The sequence below is a fragment of the Colobus angolensis genome, unplaced genomic scaffold (assembly GCF_000951035.1).
Source record: "Colobus angolensis palliatus isolate OR3802 unplaced genomic scaffold, Cang.pa_1.0 Scaffold106, whole genome shotgun sequence".
In the NCBI taxonomy this organism is placed as follows: domain Eukaryota; kingdom Metazoa; phylum Chordata; class Mammalia; order Primates; family Cercopithecidae; genus Colobus; species Colobus angolensis.
The window spans coordinates 1,187,728-1,207,353 of record NW_012111586.1 but is presented as its reverse complement, the minus strand read 5'-3'; the positions used below and the strand labels follow the sequence as shown (position 1 = coordinate 1,207,353).

Here is a 19,626-nt window from a genome sequence, read left to right as displayed (position 1 = left end):
TTTTTTTCAGACAGAGTCTCGCTCTGTCACCCAGGCTGCAGTGCAGTGGTGCGATCCTGGCTCACTGCAACCTCCGCCTCCCAGGTTCAAGCAATTCTCCCGCCTCAGTCTCCCAGTTAGCTAGGACTACAGGCGTGTGCCACCATGCCTGGCTAATTTTTGTATTTTTAGTAGAGACGGGGTTTCACTATGTTGGCCAGGCTGGTCTTGAACTCTTCATCTCGTGATCCGCCTGCCTCGGCCTCCCAAAGTGCTGGGATTACAGGCATGTGCTGGGATTACAGGCATGAATCACTGTGCCCGGACGGAAAGTTCCAATCTTATTCAACAAATGTTAAGGAGTGGCCTGTGCTAGGGAAGAGGATACAACCGTGTCCAGGCCCATGTTCAGAAAACCTGGATTCCATTATTAGCTCTGTGTGTACTACCTAGCTGTGGGTGCTGGGTGAAGTTTCTTAATCTCCCAATTTTGGGGGCCTAATTTTTCTTATTTGTAACATAGAGAAATGGGAATCGATGATCTTTGAGGTTCCCCTGGCCTCTGCAATTTTTTGGTTGTCAAAGCCTTAAAGGCAACAAAATTGCCTCTCTGAGTATGTACTTTCCTCCGCCAAAGAAGCCAAATGCTACAAATATTCCTGCCACGCTGACTTGCCACCTCCTTGATCACTTACCCAAAGTGATTTTATAGTCTCAGATGAGTTCAGTGATGTAAATCTACATGGGCCTGAAAGCAGGCAGGGCTGGGAGCAAGTAAAGAATGTGAGTTAAAATGGGAAACAAGTCCTCGCAGTGGGCTGGCTCTGTCTCTTGGAAGCCAGCTGCCCATTGCAGATAGGTGCCAGATCCCGAATCCAAGAACTGCCAGACTCTGAAACCCTCACACCTTCTGTCTCTCTCTGCGCATCTCCTGATCAGTGGCTCTCAGTTTCTGCCACAATTCTGTGATGTTCAGCTCCAGTTGAGTGTTCTGCTTATGGAAATTCTCCAGTTCGGCTTCCATCTGTAGAGAACAAGGGAAACGAGTCAAGAAGAAGAAAGTGAGATAATGAAAACCGTGTTTGAGAACTGTAGTCTTTCAGTGGGGATGCCGCCCCCGATTCCCGGGCATTTCTTTTCTCATCCCCTTCTGTGTCCTCTGGATCAAAACCTTTCTCTACTTGCTTTCCTAACAGCTCCCCACCCCTGGACTGATATGCTAAACCAGCATCACGTGTTTCCACGGCCAGGCTGGGACGTTTTCCCTCTGAGTCACTTTCCCTTTCCTTCAACCATGCTGATTATTTTATTTTCTTGAATTCCTTATAAAGTGGTGCCACCCAAATACTGGAACCTCAACTCTAACCTGAGGCAGGGTTCCCCAGAGAGGCACCTTCCTCGCCTGCTTTGTGAAGTTGTATGAGCGAATCTCGACCCTCTGGGGCCACGGGTCATTCTAAAGCAGAAAGTTTGGAGGGACCAACACGTGGGCACCACCCATGTAAGGCATAAAACAGGAAAGGGGAAGCTGAGACGGAGCCTCAGCCTCATCATTCTGTTGAAAGGTCTTAAAAAGTACAACTGAGAAGTGTCCTGTCTTCACAGGAAAACTAAGAAACCACCAGTGAACTTCTGAAATATATATTTTTTAGATGGAGTCTTGCTCTGTTGCCCAGGCTGGAGTGCAGTCGTGTGATGTCTATCTTGGCCCACTGCAATCTCCACTTCCGGGTTCAAGCAGTTCTCTAGCCTCAGCCTCCCGAGTAGCTGGGATTACAGGCAACTGCCACCATGACCAGCTTTTTTTTTTTTTTTTTTGTATTTTTAGGAGAGACAGGGTTTTATCATGTTGCCCAGGCTGGTCTTGAACTCCTGACCTCAAGTGATCTACCCACCGCGGCTTCTCAAAGTGCTGGGATTACAGGCATGAGCCACTGTGCCTAGGCTGAAAGATTTTTTTAAAATTCACTGTTGCATTTATATTAACCAAAGTCATGGGAATGACAACTGAAGTGTCCAATTAGGATGAGACAAGCCGTGCGTGAGCTTTCATTGACCTAATTCCTAATGACTTATGGACTAAATCTGGTGGACACTAGTATTTCTGTTAAAAGAGAGGTTTGTTGACTGTTTTGGGAGAATGGGATAGTTCACTGGGTTTTTTTCACGGCTGGGTAGAGTAGTCCCTCCCCCTCTAGTCTATCCCAGGCCTTTGATCAAATTTTAAGGCTCTTGGCAACCTTCTGGGGGGTACCAGGAGGCCCTAATGAACCACATCCACATTCTAGACATAAAGGGGCAGCTTTTAGAAGAACGTTTTCCTCATTATTAGAAGCATTTTGTATAGACAGGATAGCCCTCTGACCCAAAGCCTGGCATAAAGGTGGCATGCAAATATTTGACGAATGGACGAATAATGGCAAGTGTGGTGGGCAAAGGAGAGCAATAGTGAGGGACACAAGAAGAGCCTGAAACAACCTGCTTCTGGAAGAGGAATGATAGGATAAGAAGGCAGTGTTGGCAGAGTTATGTAGAACCACCTTGTAGGGGACACACATTGAGTGTGGGTATTTGCACAGCTAAAGAATGTGCCCATTAGAAAGGGCCGCCCAGCTTGTTGTAGACTTAGGGATCTAAAGCTGATTAAGAGGTAGTTTCTGCCTTCAAGAGGCCTCAGGTCTGCAGGGATAAGTAGTAAGTCAGAAATTCAGGTGGAGTAGGATAAACACTGCAGTCAAGGCAGAAAGCACTGTGTGTACACAGACGAGGTGAGCAGGCAGCGCCCAAAAAGATGGGATGTGTCCCCTGGATTTGGGAGGAAGAAAAAGTATTAGAGGACAAAGGGGGAAAGAATTCTACGCAGAGAGAACAGCCTGCACAGAGAGGACCAGAGCCATGGGCAGCCTGGCGCATCTCTGCAGGCTCCAAGTGGCTCAGGGTGGCTGCAGGAGGGGGGATTTGAAGAAGGGGGAGAGTGGAGGGACAGGAGAGGCTGGCTGAGCTAGGTCATGCAGAACCCAAGGGCAGAGGCTCAAATGGTGAGAAGTTTGCCTTTATCCTGAAAGCTCAGAGAGCCGCTGAAGGCTTAGACCAGGATGGAACGATGTAATTTGCATCTTGGAGGGCCTGATGCAGAGGTTCTGCTGAATAGAGCAAGATGGGAGCCAGGCAGACCAGTCAGGAGCTGCCAGTGTGGCTGAGGAGACAGATGATAGCGTCCTAGGCCAAGGCAATGGCAGCTGGAAAAGAGAAAGGGGGCTTCTATTTGAGGGGCTCCCGAAGATCATGTCTGAGTGCCTCATTCTCTAAATCTCAGGCCAACAGTGACAGGTGAGGTTAGCATGGAGGGCGTACAGGAGTATATTATTTACTTCTGTTCATTTTTTCCCCCAGGCAAAGACTCATACTACTCTGAGAATAAAAATAATCTGTTTATAGAGAAATTGGGAAATATGTCAAATTTGACTAGCTGGCTGGACAGCCAGAAGCCTAACCCATTATGTGGAAACAAGCATCTTTTCCCAGTGTGGAAATTCCATCTACTTTTCCATGTGTTTTTCATCACACTCAGAGATTCTCAGTGGGGCTCAGGCAGGAGATAGAAAGCATTTTGCCCCCCAGGGGACCTCTGGCAAGGTCTGAAGGCATTTTTTAGTTTTAACACCCTAGATAGGGGGTGCTTTTGGGATCTAGCAGGTAGACACCAGGGATGCTGCTAAACATTCTACAATATACAGGACAGACCCTCCATGACAGAGAATTACCTATCTCAAAATAGTAATACTGCTGAGCTTGAAAAACTCTGCCCTAGATGAGTAAATAAATGAGTGTAAACTAAAACGACAAGCCTCAGGAAACCTCTCCCCTAGGCAAGGCAAAGGGACCCTTGAATCATCAGAGCCAAGTTGGAAAAAGAGTATGTGAGGGGAGGTACCTGAATCAGGAAGTGTTATAAGAGGTTGCAGTTCTACAAATGAGCCGAGGGCTTGAGGCTTCCTTCCTGGGAGAAAAGGACCTTTACAGGAGATCCACAGTGCATGAACCAAAGACGTCTATGACCCCCAGAGGGAAGCCCCGAGGTCAGAGGCTCCTGGAAGCACCCAGGCCCAGATATCAGCCCTGATAGCAACTGGCACCAGTGAAAGGAGGTAGGAGGCATCCTGCTGGAATCACTCCCAAGGTGCGAGTGTATTCCCTGCTGAGCATTAAGGCCATGGTTGGCCCCTGTAACTGCCAGAGAAGGTGAATGGTCCCCCCAGGTGTGTCGGTGGGGGAAGTAAGCTAACCATTAGCGAACAATGGACCTGACCTGAAATACAGCTGACAAATGTGTCAAATGAGGAGGGAGAAAGGGGGCAGTGCTGTGCTGGCCCTCCAGGTGGGTGGGGCCTCTGTTCTTCCTCTCATCTTCTCAGGCTGCTATGGTCTGAACCTCGGTGCTGTCCACCCTAAATTCCTATGGTGGAACCTAACCCCCAAAGTGAGGTCAGGTCTTTGGGAGGTGATCGGGTCCCAAGGGCAGAGCCCTCACAAATGGGATTTGTGCCCTTTTATGAGGCTGGAGGAAGCTTGTCTGCCCCCTTTTACCCTTCCATCACATGAGGACACATAGCAGGTGTCATCTGTGAGGAACAGGTCTGGACACCAAATCTGCTGGAGTCTTGGTCTTAGACTTCCCAGCCTCCAGTACTTTCAGCAATACATTCTGTTGGCTATAAATTACCCCTTCTAAGGTATTTTGTTATAGCACCCTGAATGGACTGATAGCTGCCATTTTGGGGCCCTGAAATTACTCAAGAATGGCAGGAGGCCCCGTGGAGGCAGGTCTGTGGTCAGCTGGGGACATCCTTTCTCATCCCAGAAGCCAGGGAAAAAGTCATTGTCACAAGGACATACCTTCTCTGGGCGCCCTGACCCTGGACTGATCTCCACCGGGCTTCTTTACTGGGCCTACCAGAGCAAAGGTGTCATCGGGCAGAACTGGCACTACCATGGTTCTTACACTTCTAGTTGGGTCATCAGTGCTCTCTCACACCCTTGTATCTGTTATCCTGGCTCAACATAAACAATTACAGAAGATGGAGGGGGAGCAGAAGCCTATTTTGTCTAGGGTGGTCAGGGAAGGCACATAGACTGAGACCGGAAAGATGCAAAGAAACCAGCCATGTGGCGATCTGGGGGAAGAGCCTTCCAGGCAGAGGCAGCAGCACTGCAGAGGTTCTGAGATGGAAAAGCGTGACTCGTAGGAACTGTCAGAAAGTCAGTGGGCTGGAGCAGGGAAAGAGCTTCGAGAGGAGGCTGTAGAGGCAGGGAGAGGCTGGATCACATAGGACCTTATGGGCCTGACTGGGACTCTGGATTTTATTGTAGGTGAGATGGGACCCCATTGGGAAGTTCACTCAGGCCTCTATGTGGAGACCAGACTGGAGGCTGGAGTCCAGTCCATATAAGAGATGGTGGCTGCTTGGACCAGGGTGATAGCAGCAGCGGGAAAGGAGGGTTTGATGTGAGATGTGTTTTGGAAATTGATCAGATAGATGTTGCTGATGATTTGGATATAGGAGTTAAGAGAAGTGAAGAATCAAGGAAGACTTCTGCATTTCTGCATTAAGTAACTGGGTGGATCATGGACCACTACCTGAGAGGGAAAACTGGAGGAAGCGGGAGAGAAAAATCAAGAATTCAGTTTTAGATCAACACGGACTCCACTGTCAGCCCAGTAGGGGAGGCTGATGGGGAGACATATGTTGCAGGGAAAGGTGGTATGTGCGGGGACGGGAGACCTTACAGGATTCTCAGAAACCCTTGTCCAGTTGATTTTGCTTCTAATCTCGCCTCTCTACCTTCATCCTGTTTGCTTCCCAGAACATATTCTTAATTATGCCACTCTTCTGCTCAAGAGCCTCTGATGACTTCTCATTCCTTATCAGATGGAAGTCCAAACACCATGACCTCGCCTAGGGTCTCAACCAACATTTCCAGTTTGAGAACAAACGTTGAACTAGGATAGCCTGTTGGCTGAGTACACACTGCCCTCTGGTGGCCAAATGCCCAATAAGCTGCGTCTCCCTTAGGAGGGCACAGAACACTGCACACTGAGGCACGGGTAGTGCCAAAGCCCATTTCCAGGTCCTGCAGCAAGTTAACTCCCAAGCGATTTGCTTTTGGACAGCTGAGCCTGCAGTAGGGCCATGGCCTTCCCTGTTGCACCCCTGTGGACTGGAGGCTGCATACACCTTGGGCGCAGAGAGGACTGTGAGGAGAGCTTCCTCTCAGTCCCTGAGGCCAGCTAGCCAATCGTGGAAGAAGAGACAGAAGGTCTGAGAGGCCAGAGTGTTGCAAATGGCTTCTCACCTCCTGAATCTGTTCCTTCATCACCCTGATTTCATTTTCTCGAGGTTCTATTTGCTTCTTCAGCTCCTTTATTTTGTAGTCAAGCACAAACTTGAATTTCCCCAGTTCTTGATTTTTCTTTTTCAGATCATAAATTCGCTTCTCCTGGGGGTGAGAAGAGACAGAAGTGAGAGATATCGTAAGGCTCTGGTATACTGCAGCCCTTTAGGGCAAAGAGCACGAAGCCTGTGGCTCTCCTGGTTGAAGAGGTCAACCAGGAGACTCCTCTCCTCTCTTTGTCAGTACAGAGGCTGGCACTCTCCCCACGGGGCTACAGCACAGACCCCTCAGCTTCTGTACCAGGACTCTCATGCATCACTCACTCATTCATATTAGGTTGTGAACAATAGTATTTTCCAACGATGGCCCCCATAGCATCTCCCACCCCACACTCCAGCTGTTCTCCAGCATGACCTTGCTGCTTCTCCATCAGGAGGTGGAAGTGAATCCCCTTCCCTTGCATTTGCCTGGACTTGTGACTTGTTCATAACCCAAATAATGCAACAGAAGGGAGACTGTGTGGCTTCCAAGGCTAGGCCAAAAAAGGCTAAGCAGTTTTTACCTGGCTCTCTTGGGACACCTGCTCTGGGGGAGGCCATCTGCTATGTAAGAAGTCCAACTACACTGAGACATCCAGGCTGGTGGGCACATTAGGGACTCTGGTCAAAAGACCTAGCTGACCCTAGCCTCCCAGACATCCCTGCCAAGGTGCCAGACATGTGACTGAAGAAGCCACATTGGATGTTGATCTTCCAGCCTTCAGCTGTTTTGAGTCACCCCCAGTATTCCCAGCTGAGGTCCCAGACATCGGGGACAGAGATAAGCCACTCTGTTGTACCCTGTCCAGATTCCAGACCTGTGGAACCTGTAAGCAGAATAAAATAGTTGCTTTCAATCACTAAGTTTTTCCTTTTGAGACAGGGTCTGACTCTGTCACCCAGGCTGGAGTGCAGTGGCAAGATCTCGGCTCACTGCAAACTCTGTCTCCCAAGTTCATGTGATTCTCTTGCCTCAGCCTCCTGAGTAGCTGGGATTACAGGCATGTGCCACCACTCTCGGCTAATTTTTGTATTTTTAGTAGAGACGGGGTTTCACCATGTTGGCCAGGCTGATCTTGAACTCTTGACCTCAATGATCCACCTGCCTCTGCCTCCCAAAGTGTTGGGATTACAGGTGTGAGCCACCACGCCTGGCCTCAATCACTAAGTTTTAAGGTTAATTTGTTGCATGGTGATAGTAATCAGAACATAAATATATCCATCTCTCAAACATTTACTGAATGAAGATCTTTTGCCAAGTATTGGGTTTCCAAATATAAATACAGCACAGTCCCTTGCCCTTAAAAGAAAACACTATCTGGGAAAGAAGATATAGAAACAAATCTAAGCCTAAAACGTGACAAATGTTGTAAAAGAGGAAAGCACAGAAGGCAAAGTATATATTGAGGGTGCTGAGAATGACTGGCTTGAGAGCCAAGTGGTGGTTCATGGGGGAAGTGAGAGGTGAGGCTGGGGAAATAGAGGAGGGAGGTGAGGGTCTTCATGTTGGGGAAAGAGTTCAGAATTTATCTCCTAGGCAAAGGGCTGGCAAACTACAGCCTATGGGCCACATTTGGCCTGCTGTCTATTTCTGTAAAGCTTTATTGGAACACAGCCAAGTTCATTCATTAATGTTTTGTTTATGGGTGGTTTCACTCTACAGCAGCAGTGTTGATTCATGTTGATTCGTTGAGACAGACCACATTGCCTCCAAAGCCAAAAATATTTACTGCCTAGGCCTTTACAGAAAGAGCGTGCTGACCCCTGCTGTAGCAATGGGGAGCTGTAAGGGCTTTGAGCAGGAGAGTGGCGGCATTGCACCTGCACCCTGCCAGTCCATGGTGATGGAAGGTGGGAAATGAGGCCACTAGACTGCTTAGGAGGCTGTTGCCATTTTCTAGGTGAGGAGGCCTTCATTTCTTTCTTGTCAAAGCCCCCTTTGAGAATCTGAACAGAACTTTGGATCCTCCCTAAAAAATAAAATAAAATAAAATAAAAATAAAAAGCCCAGATACATACACTGACACTCACATGCAGAAATGACATCTAGGCATGATCCCATGTAATCCTTATAAGACCGCTTGAGGTGGTGATCATCCCCATTTTATAGGTGAGAAAATGAAGGCTTAGAGAAGTTGCTCAAGGTGCAATGGCCAGTAAATGGAACCTGTGCCAGACCTAGTTCCCTAACACTGAAGCCCATGTTCTCGGCCCTTGGAGAATTCCTCCTGCCTCGGGCCATAGTGGCAGAGGCGATGGAAAGGAGGGCATGGAATCTGGATGTGCTCAGGATGATACTACATGGTCTGCCCCACAGAATGTGATGTCTCTGTCATCTGAGTGTTTTGTAAGAAAGGCATCCCAAAAGTGGAAGCAGCCTCCTGGACAGGGTCAACCCCAGGAGAGTCCCTCTGCGACAGGGGGACCATGTGGGCAGTGTGGCAAGTGAGTTGCCCCCAGTCCATGGGGGAGCGCCTCTGAGGATGCCTGGAGCAGTGGAGTCAGCTGACTCAGGTTCTTATCGCAGCCTGTCACCTATTGAAGTGTGTGACCCCTGGGCAAGATACCCAGCCTCTTGGAGTTCAGCTCCCCGAACCATAACACTGGGTTCTCAGGCCCCCTGGGTTGTTGGCAGAACTGAATGCGATGTGTTGACAGCGATTAGCCCAGTGCCAAACACACAAGAGGCACTTCATTGACCACTGGTTCCCCCATCAAGTTAAAGAAATGCGTCCTGAGAAGCTAGGGACCCTCTCTCCCCTGAGCTTTGCCTTCCTTGCCTTGGCCCATCTGGCCGTAGCTGAGGGAGGACAGAAGGAGAGCTGTCACCTTGTCTTGAATAGTCTCATCTCTTTCCTGGATCTCTCGCTTGAGGCCTTGGATGTCCTTCTCCAGAGACTTAATGACTCCTTGCAGCTTCACCTGCTCTCCTTTTAGGGTCTCGATGTCATTGGTTCGTTCTTCAATCTCCTTCTGCAGGCTGCTGAACTAGAAAAGCGAACGGCAACACCAAAGACCACTAAAGTCAGAACTCATCTCCACTCCTCCCACTGTCTCGATGTAAGGGGTTCCCCACCGCCGGCCAACTGTGATCTGAATCGCCCCACCTTCCGTGGCCTGAAAACACTTAGCACTCAACATTTCTGGGATTTTAGGAGTGAGTATTTGGAGAATCTGGGACAGTTCAGGAATTTCCCAGGCCAAATGGATGATGTAGTATTCTGTCCCATAACATCCAGGCCCATTCCCCTATGAGAGGACTGACTGTCTTCACGAGAGGTTCCAGAGACCGGTACGCCAAGTGGACCAGAGACTTCTGTGACCACACTGATCTTGAAAGGCTGGGATCCACACTGCATCAAGGTCACAGAAAGTGGGCTCTAACTGATGAGCCATCTGAGCCATGACCAAGAAGGGAAGACTGATTGTCCCCTAGATTTACTAGTGTGCTTTCTAATAGGAAGAAACTCGAGCTTGCTTTGAACTTAGCTTCTCCAGGGCTAAATGTTTTGGGGAAACTGAGTTGAATCCTCCCTCACCCTCAATGGTGAGTGAACTAAAAACATCTTCCTCACTTTGTAAACCAAGCATCCTACACCCCCATCTCCTCTTCCACCTGTAGTGCTGAACAGGAGCCGCCCACGACTCCCTGGACCAAGAGCCTGAGGATGCCTCCAGGCCAAGACTTCATCTATCTCATCCCCAGAAGACCTTATTTCCATTTCCATTTGAGGGTTAGCTCTGAAAACATTGACTGAATCCTACTTGCCAATAAGTGAAAACTAGAAAGCCTCTATCTGCACACAGGGAACCCCAATATCCTGTGAAAAGGAGAGCAGGGACGCCCGTGTGGCTGCCTTTCCAAGGACGTGGTGGGGAGGGTCCGTCTGCGTGAGTGTGCACTGGCTCGTGCTCTTCTCCCAGCCTGCTTGCTGAAGATGGGGACAGGTAGGACCCTGGCCAGGACCCCAGGCTGGTCAGTCCACCCACCCCAGCTTTCTCTGCAACACCCTCGCCCACCCCAGGTCTCTTGGAGAACAGCCTGCTACCTTCTTCCTCATGATGCCTGTTTCTCCCTTGAGCCGCAGGTTTGATTCCTTTTCATCCCGAAGCTTTTTCTCATACTTGGTTTTGATATCTTGGATTTCTCGGTCTTCATCTTCTTCAATCTGCTTCTTGGTCTCTTCAAATTCCCGCAGCTGCTGCCTGACATCTTCCTGTGCCTGGCTCGGAGAGAGTGGGCGTGTGGTCAGGGGAGAAGGGACTCCCACACCTTTGTGCCCACAGGGCTTGAGGTGAGATGAGCATGGGGACCTGTCCCAAGGAGTGGGAGGCGAGTGTCATTCCAGAAACGGAGACCATGGCCACAGGGCCCTTGACCTGTCCACCTTCTTCCCCTCTGTCCTCTCTTCCTGCCTCCCCTCTTTTCCTACCAAATCAGGCCTCATGCTCCGCCACTTCAACCCCAACCTTTCCAACACCCCATCCCTGTTCTCCTTTGGTCTTGTTCACTGGAAACCCAGGCTTCCCATATTTTTCTCTCACAGAAGTTGTGACAATCGTAATGTTATATTTATTTGCAATGTTATTTGGCTCTCTCTCCCATTAGATCCAAGTTCCTTGGGGGTAGAAAGCACGTCTGTCCCAGTGCACAACACATCCTGGCACACAGTGGCTATGCCATGGAGATCTGAGTGAATGGGTGGCTTTTCTCTGGGAAAGGGAGGCACAGCATGGCTTCCTGTGAGTACCTCTTCCAGAAGGGTGGTTTTCTCCTGCAGTTTGGCCTCGTAAAACTCAGTCAGCTCCTCCAGGGCCTGGCTCTTGGTCTCATCATTATCCCGGAGCTGTTTTTCATACTCTTCCTGCATCCTCTGCGACTTGAGCTGCAGCTCCTGGTACTTCTCATATTCTAGAAGCAACTTTTGGTTGTTGCAACATTCTGGAGAGAAGCAAGGAAGGTATTTAAGATGGGAGAGCAGCACCCGCCTGAGGGACACCCAGGAGCCTTGGGCACTTTCCCATTCCTTCCAGCACCAGCTGGAGCAGCTGCCTCCAGAGCCAAGATTCAAATGCCTGCCTGGCTTCCTCACCGCCACCCCCTCATCCCATCATCTCATCAGGTAACCAAACTCCCTGCCTGCCTGCTCTGGGAAGAAAAGTTTCCAGGAAAGCACAGAGTGGTATTTGGGGACTCAGGGCCAAGAAGAATATCCTGAGTGTGAAAACTAGGTATTAGGACCCCCACTTTATAGAAGAGTAAAGTGAGGCTCGGTAAGGTGAGGTGACTCCCTAGAGCACCTGGCAAGAATGCGGTGAGCCTGGGACCCAAGGCAAGACGATCAGGTTCCAAACTTGAACTTTTCCATGTCTCCTACTTTCATGTAACAGGTGTTTAATGTGCTGAGTGAATGAGTAAAAACACAGAAGTAAAAACCACCGTGAGTTCCAGGGGATACATGTAGCCTGTTTTTAGACAAAGCTATATTCCCTGAGACTTCTACCGTGTCTGGAGGACTCTCAAATGTTTCCCCATAACCTAGCTCTTCCAGCCCTAACCAACGAGGCCTCTACTTGTGGGCTCACCCAGGTCTTGCAGTTCCCGGCTTTGCTTGTCTAGGAGGTCTTCTATGTGCTCACGGTGATAAACATCCTGCTTTTCTTTTTCTGTTCTTAAGACCTAAAACAGAGTCACATTTCCTCATTTACACACATCTGCTGAAAGCACCACTAAGGCAAGAACTGACTTTACAAGTTACACCCTCCTTCACTCACAAACATTTCTCAAGCCCTTACCACATTGTCACCTTTTATTTATGTTATATTCTGCTCAAAAAGCTCTATACTGTTCCTATTTCTATTCTTGCTACTAAATGGGTTTGTCAATGATGAGTTCAGTTTTGGACACGTGTCAAAAGGACTTCTGGATGAAAAAGTAGGGATACATTTGAATCCTCTGTTGCCAGCACATTGCTGTCAATGAAATCCTTGGGTGTGTTCATGGGTAAAGCTTCTGAGCAAGTGTTTTCTTTAACTGAGCAGGAAAGCTTTCAGGCTTGGGGGGCGAGTTGGAGGTGGTGTGCCATCTTCAGGACCTAACTTTGTGCCTGGCTTATATACAGCACCAAACAACTGTTTGTTGGCTAAAAGAATAAAATTATAAAATGAATTAATTAATACAATTAATAGCCAAGGTTTTTCTTTCTTTTTTTTTTTAGCCAAACTTTATGACCCATAGGCATTAAAGAAACAAATATCCCTCAAGCACATAATTGGGAATTTTTTAAGGGGGTGAGGGACAGGGCCTCACTCTGTCACCCAGGCTGGAGTGCAGTGGTGAGATCATGACTCACTGCAGCCTCCACCTCCCAGGCTCAAGCAATTCTCCCATCCCAGCTTCCCAAGTAGCTAGAACTACAGGCACATGCCAGCATGGCAGACTCATTTTTTATTTTATGTTGGAGACAGGGTCTCACTATGTTAACCATGCTGGTCTCAAGCTCTCGGATGCAAGCGATCCTCCTGCCTAGGCCATCCAAAGTGTTAGGATTATAGGGGTGAGCCACCTTGCCCAGCGGGGATTTTAGATAGGAGTCCAGATTTGTGTAGAACAAAGAAAAGAATCTGGGAGAGTCCCAGACCAAATCTAACTATGTAAAGGCCATGTAGACTAATTTTATTTAACTTCCTGACAATCCAGGAATCGGTATTCTGCTAGTTATTCTCCATCTATGCTTTGATTTTCTTATCTTTTTGCTTTGTTTTTCTTTTCTTTTCATTTTGTTTTAAAATAAGTTTCTCCTAATCATAATTCTCATTGTAGAGAATTTAGAAATTACAAAAAGGATAAAAAACAAAATTTAAATTATCTGTAATCTCAACTTCCAGAGATAATTATACTGTTATCTATTTTCTATATGTATTTTACTACTATAGATTAATTAATCTGTTAATACCACTAATACCAATTAATACCATTCACCATAAAGTGGTTTATATTCTGCTTTTTTTTCCACTTAGCAATTGATTGTAAGCATATTTATTTATTTATATTTTTAGATGGAGTCTCTGTTGCCCAGGCTGGACCACATTGGCCAGGCTGGTCTCGAACTCCCGACCTCAAGTGATCCGCCTGCCTTGGCCTCCCAAAGTGCTGGGATTGCAGGCGTCAGCCACTGTGCCCGGCCAGTTCCAGTTGTAAGCATTTCTGATATCAACAACTATGCTTTAAAATTGGACATTTTCACATATCTTACTGTTTGAGCATAGCTTGGGCAGTATATGCCAGTCCTGTCTTGAAAGTGGAAATTTCTTGTTATTTGCACTTGTTGGTCAGTCTCTTAAACAGACCTGGTTTTTTGTTTTCAAGGACTCCATTTCCTGGATGAACTTGTCTGTTAGCTCCTTAATCTTCTCAGAATAGTTCATGTCCTTTAGTCGGAGTTGATACTCATTCTCCATTTTTAATTCCTCCACACGAGTCTTTAGCTCCAACATAACCTGAGCCTTTGGGAGAAGGACAGAGAATCAAGAACACTGACAGTGAGGGTGAATCAGAATATTTAAACCTGCGGCCTTGACCTGAGACCTGCAACTCTGTCTAGCTTCAAACTCAATGTGTCTCAGCTGGAACCTGTCATCTTTTCCCCAGAAGACACACCAGCTAAAAACGAGGAGACATATGAGCTTCCTCCTGTGTCCTCAAAAAGTCCTTACTACATTGTGCTAGTAATGCTCTCATCTCTTTCAAGTCAGCCTAAATGTCTCCTGCTTGATGAGGCTGACTTGGACCACATTGTTTAATTCTGCAACCCCTTCCCATTCCCAGGACCCATCACCTTTCTTACTCTGCTCTACTTCTTATTTCCTTAGATCTTGCACTTTCTATAATTTACTTATTATTTTATTATTTTTATTCTTCTTTCCCCATTAGAACTTGCTCCACATAGACCAGAATCTTTGTAGGGTTTGTTTGCTGATATATCCCAAGTACTGGGACAGTGTCTAACACAGAGTAGGATCTCAGAAGATATTTACTAAAGCATGACTCCTGTCCCCATAGAACTTAGAGTCTACTGAGGCAGTCAGATAAACACATTATGACAAATCGTGGTAAGTGCCCAAAGCTGGGTCCCTCTTGATGTCTTCTTAGACTCACTTTCATTACTTTAAATCTTAACTCTTCTGTCTTGCTGGTTTTTATGCCTAATAAGTATCTTCTTATACTTCCTTTTTTCTTTCTTTTTTTTTTGTAGACTTGGTTTCACTCTGTCACCCAGGCCGGAGTGCAGCAATGTGATCATGGCTCACTGTAGCCTTGACCTCCTGGGCTCGAGTGATCCTCCCACCTCAGCCTGCCAAGTAGCAGGACTACTGGCATGCCCCACCACACCTGGTTAATTTTTATATTTTGTGTAGAGATGGGGGTCTCACTATGTTGCCTGGGCTGGTCTCAAACTCCTGGGCTGAAGCAATCCTCCTGCCTCAGCCTCCCAAAGTGCTGGGATTACAGGCCTGAGCCACTGCACCCGGCCTAGTGTCTTCTCCCATCGTACTCACTGATGCCAAAGTTTTCTAAAAATACTATAATACACACACCCTTCATTTCCTTAAAAAGTTAATGTTGATGACAAGAGTGGGTCAGAATGCAGTGTTTTCTTCTTGCTTACCTATGGAGACACCCCGTGCATCCCTATCTCATCATTTCTGGTCTGTCTCCTGTACCACCTGTGAACGACTTGATATCAAGGAACCGGATTACACACATTTCTGCATTTCTGGCCAGCAGACTAGTGAGGATCTGGTGCACAGGCAGTACTGAGATGAAGGATAAGCACAAATTGCACGTGCAAAGTCAGAGAGGAGGGAGCAGGAATGCCTGGCCAGGGCACTCACTGCATGTGACATGGCACAGGTGGGATGCACAGGAAGGGGCAGCCAAGACTGCGTCAGACCATCAGGGGTCTGGTAGGCCGTGCTAGGAAGTTTGGATTTTATCCTAGAGGGCGTCCAAAGGTCCTCATCAAACCTGATCAGTCTGACTTTGGTGTTATAAAGATCTCTCCAATGGCGGTATGCAGCACAGACTAGATTAAGGAAGGACCAAAAGCAGGATGATGAGTTGCTGGGGTGGGTGGGGGGCAACTGCATAGACCAGGTGAGAGACGGACAGGGTTTGGACTGAGGTAGGGGAGGGGACCGGAGAGGAATGGAGAGTTTGGAGAGAGTGAGTTTAGAGAGGGTAGTGCCTGATTGGGTGTGGGGTGGAGAGGTAAGGATAATGGATGAAGGCTGTCTCCTAGGTAGAAGGGCCGGTACCTGAGGGTGGGGCTTGGCCTGTCTTGCTTCACCACTTTATCCCCAGAAGCTAGCATAAAACTAGCAACATGGTCAGCACTGAATGAATACTTATCAATGACCCCAGGGGTCTGCCCTGGCTCGTGGGATATATTTATCCATGGGAATGACCCGGCCTTTGACATGCTGTGTTTGAGGTCCTTGTTCAGCGTCCTTCCTTCATCTCTTCTCCACGTTGCTACAGAGTAATCTCTCCGAGATGCAAATCATATTAAGTCATTCCCTAGCTTAAATTTATGAACGGTCCTTATGAACAATGTGCAGCCTAATGCATGGTGTAAAAGGCCCCCTTGACCTGTTTCTCTCCAGCTTCATCTTCAGCCCTTCTCTCTGGCACACCCTAACTAGGAGCAGTTTTGCAGATCATCGCTCCCTCATCCCTCCGCACACACTCACTGCTCATTGCTCAGTGGCCCTTGTCCATTAGTTCTGGAAGGCTCTGAGCAAGGCTCATGTCCTCTGGCACCATCTGGCCTGAGCCAAGTTCCTTCCCCTGTGCTCCCACAGCATCATTCTTTCATGATACTTCATTCCACTGCACGTTTAATTCCCTTCTTTATGATACTCTGCCCCCTTCCCAGGCTATCAGCTAAAGGATGCTCTATGTCTTTTATCTCTGTAATCCCAGACAGAGTATAGTGTCAGGTACACAGCAGACCCCTCTGTAAATCCTAGGCAGAGAAGGTAAATCATGGCCTGAGAGTTACATAGACTATAATAGAATATAAAGAGAGCTGAGAATTCCGGGAACATGCTTTTAAAGGGACAGGCGGAGGAAGAGCCAGGACAGGAGTGGGGAGGAGGAGTCAGAAAGGTTTACAGGGAGCAGAGTGTGGTCACATGGATGGTAAGGCAGAAGGGAGTTTCAAGAAGGAGTGGTACATGCATGAGTCATTTCCAGCCTGGCAGTGGTACTGTCAGGTCCATATGGGGGCTGTGGTCAGAAGGCAGCTTGGGCACCTTCAGGCCTTTGGTTTAGCCTGCTGTCTCCTATTTGGCCTCTTCCCCTACCCTCTGGGAAGAACAGAAAAGATAACAGAGAAAAGGAGGGGTTCTTTCTGCAGCAGGTCAGGCCCCCACTCTCACGGGGCCCTCCCTCATCCTTCTCCCTCTTTGCTTTTCCTGTAGAAAATTCTAGGGAGCTCTAGAAGGGATCTCCAGCACACGCCAGAGGCTTGTCACCCTGCTTTGTGGCAGTGTTGCATTGCTGCTCTGATGGCTTTACTTGTTTCTATCCCTCACCTGACTGTGAGCTTCCTGGTCATGTCACAGGGCCCATACCTGTCTTTTCACACATGCATCCCCAGTGCCTAGCAAATGGCAGGTATTCAATAAACACAGTTAAGATTCTGGACAAACAGCAATGACTGTGTAGCTCTGTGATCCTCCATGAGCCTTGTGTGTTTATCATCCATTCAGTTTCTCCCTTAGGGAGCATAGCACAGAGCTATGCACTCACATCTCTGCAAAATGCACCTTTATGAAATGTTTACTGCATCAACAGGAAGGAACGGATGTTCCTTTGGTATAGTGATTAAAGGAGGGGGCTCTAGATTAAATCTGGATTAGAACTCTGGTCCTATTAGTTTATTAGCACACTGACTTTGGACACGTCCCTCAAGCTCTCCTAATTTGTTTTTTGAAACATGGGGAGAATGACAGTATCTTCTTCATAGGGATGTTGTGACATTTAAATGAGAATATACTTTACTTTTGTAAATATTTATTGATTGTCTTCCATGTGCCCAGCATGTGCTAGAAACTGTTGGTCATAAGAAAACTGTATGTTTCATTGTTCTTGGTTTCAAAGAGTAGGAAGAGGAAAACCAGATCACAGGATAAAAGCAAAGCACAGTGTAAGTCAAGATGATCACATGGCAGAAAGACAGGCAGAGTAGGGTGGACAGTGGCAGTGAGGAGGAGAGCTTGGTTGTGTGGACAGCGCATGTGCAGGGAGCCGTGGGGGTCTGCACTGGGCACAGGGTGTAGCCAGGCTATACAGGGCCCTGGTGCTGGACCCGCATTTGAATGCAGTCCGGTAAGGAATCCCATGTCCCTCTTCATTAGATCCAGTTCTTACCTTTTCTTCCATGTCTGTTTTAGTCACAAGCACCTCTTCGGCAAAGCCCACCTCCCTCTCTCGCTTGATTCCCCGGCCATCCTTATCAAAGACCTTCCAGGTGAACAGGCAGCCATCCTCAGCAGCAGTCAGCAGGAATTGATCATCAAAGGTAAGCAACATCTGAAGAGAAAAAGATCATGGCCAGGAAGCTTTCAAGGCTACAGATGACCAGGGCTGTGCTAGCTGTTGTGCAAGGCTTCCCCGCATGCAATCCTGGGCACAGCCTCACAGTGGGGTAAACTAGATCCCAGGTAAGAATGAGACAGGAGCCCTCCCAGGCATCTCTTAATGAATAGAAGAAGCAAGGTTATGTCTGCATTCCCTGTGGATTTGGAATCTGAAGAGTCGGCTATTATCTAGAATATGTAAGGAACTCTCAAAAACTCAACAGTAAAAAAGCCAAACAATTCAATCAGAAAGCAGACAAAAGATATGGAGACATTTCACCAGGGAAAATATACAGATGGCAAGTAAGCACGTGAAGAGATGTTCCACATTATTAGCCATTTAGGAAAATGCAAAATTAGGACCATGATGAGATATCACTCCACACCCATTAGAACAGCTAAAATAAAAAAACAGTCACAACACCAAGTGCTGGCAATGACGCAGAGAAACTGGGTCTCATACATTCTTGGTGGGAATGGAAAATGGTACAGCCATTCTGGAAAATAGCTTGGCAGTTTAAAAAAAAAAAAAAACCTGAATATACACTTACCATATGATTCAGCAATTATACTCCTGGGCATTTATCCCAGAGAAATGAAAACTTATTTCCACACAAAAGCCTGTATATGACTGGTCACAGCAGCTTTATTTATAATAGCTGAAAACTGGAAAAAATTAAAAATATCCTATGATTGGTGAATGGCTACACAAACTGTGATTTGCTTTTCGTGGAACACTACTCAGCAATAAAGGGAATAAACTATGACTGATACACAACACAACTTGGATGGATTTGAAGGGGAAGGGGATTAAGCTGAGTGGAAAAAGCCACAGTCAGGACATTAAGCTAAAAAGCTTCTGCACAGCAAAGGAAATAATCAACAGAGTGAAGAGACAACCTGTCAAATGGGAGAAAATATTTGCAAACTATTACTCTGACAAAAGACCAATATCCAGAATACACAAAGAACTCAAAAAACTCAACATTAAACAAACAAAAAAATTTAAAAATCTCATTAAAAAGTCAGCTAAGGGGCAGGCGCGGTGGTTCACACCTGTTATCGCAGCACGGTGGCAGGCCTAGGCGGGTGGATCATCTGAGGTCAGGAGTTTGAGACCAGCCTGGCCAACATGGTGCAACATCATCCCTACTAAAAATATAAAAATTAGCTGGGCGTGGTGACAGGCACCTGTAATCCCAGCTACTCGGGAGGCTGAGGCAGGAGAATCTCTTGAACCTAGGAGGGGGAGGTTGCAGTGAGCTGAGAGTGCACCATTGCATTCCAGCCTGGGCGACAAGAGCGAGATTCTATCCAAAAAGAAAAAGAAAAGAAAAGAAAAAAAAAGTGGGCTAAGGACATGAACAGACATTTCTCAAAAGAAGACATACAAATGGCCAGCAAGCATATGAAAAAATGCTCAACATCACTAATCATCAGGGAAATGCAAATCAAAACCACAATGAGATACCATCTTACCCCAGTTAGAGTAGCTATTATTAAAAAGACAACAGGCCGGGCACAGTGGCTCAAGCCTGTAATCCCAGCACTTTGGGAGGCCGAGACGGGC

General features: G+C 47.3%; 1 protein-coding gene across 2 annotated transcripts in view; it reads right to left on the bottom strand.

Annotated features, from left to right (window-relative positions):
* Window positions 1–19,626, bottom strand: part of CFAP57 (cilia and flagella associated protein 57) — a 76,561-nt gene that overhangs the window by 21,654 nt on the left and 35,281 nt on the right. For both annotated transcript variants that reach the window (XM_011945284.1, XM_011945289.1), the window contains exons 12-20: window positions 17,848–18,009; window positions 13,761–13,916; window positions 11,997–12,090; window positions 11,162–11,352; window positions 10,460–10,633; window positions 9,240–9,398; window positions 6,334–6,477; window positions 1,346–1,435; window positions 887–1,003 (exon numbers count right to left, since the gene is read on the bottom strand). In XM_011945284.1, the coding sequence (XP_011800674.1) occupies window positions 887–1,003; window positions 1,346–1,435; window positions 6,334–6,477; window positions 9,240–9,398; window positions 10,460–10,633; window positions 11,162–11,352; window positions 11,997–12,090; window positions 13,761–13,916; window positions 17,848–18,009 (1,287 nt within the window). The remainder of the gene's footprint in view (window positions 1–886; window positions 1,004–1,345; window positions 1,436–6,333; window positions 6,478–9,239; window positions 9,399–10,459; window positions 10,634–11,161; window positions 11,353–11,996; window positions 12,091–13,760; window positions 13,917–17,847; window positions 18,010–19,626) is intronic.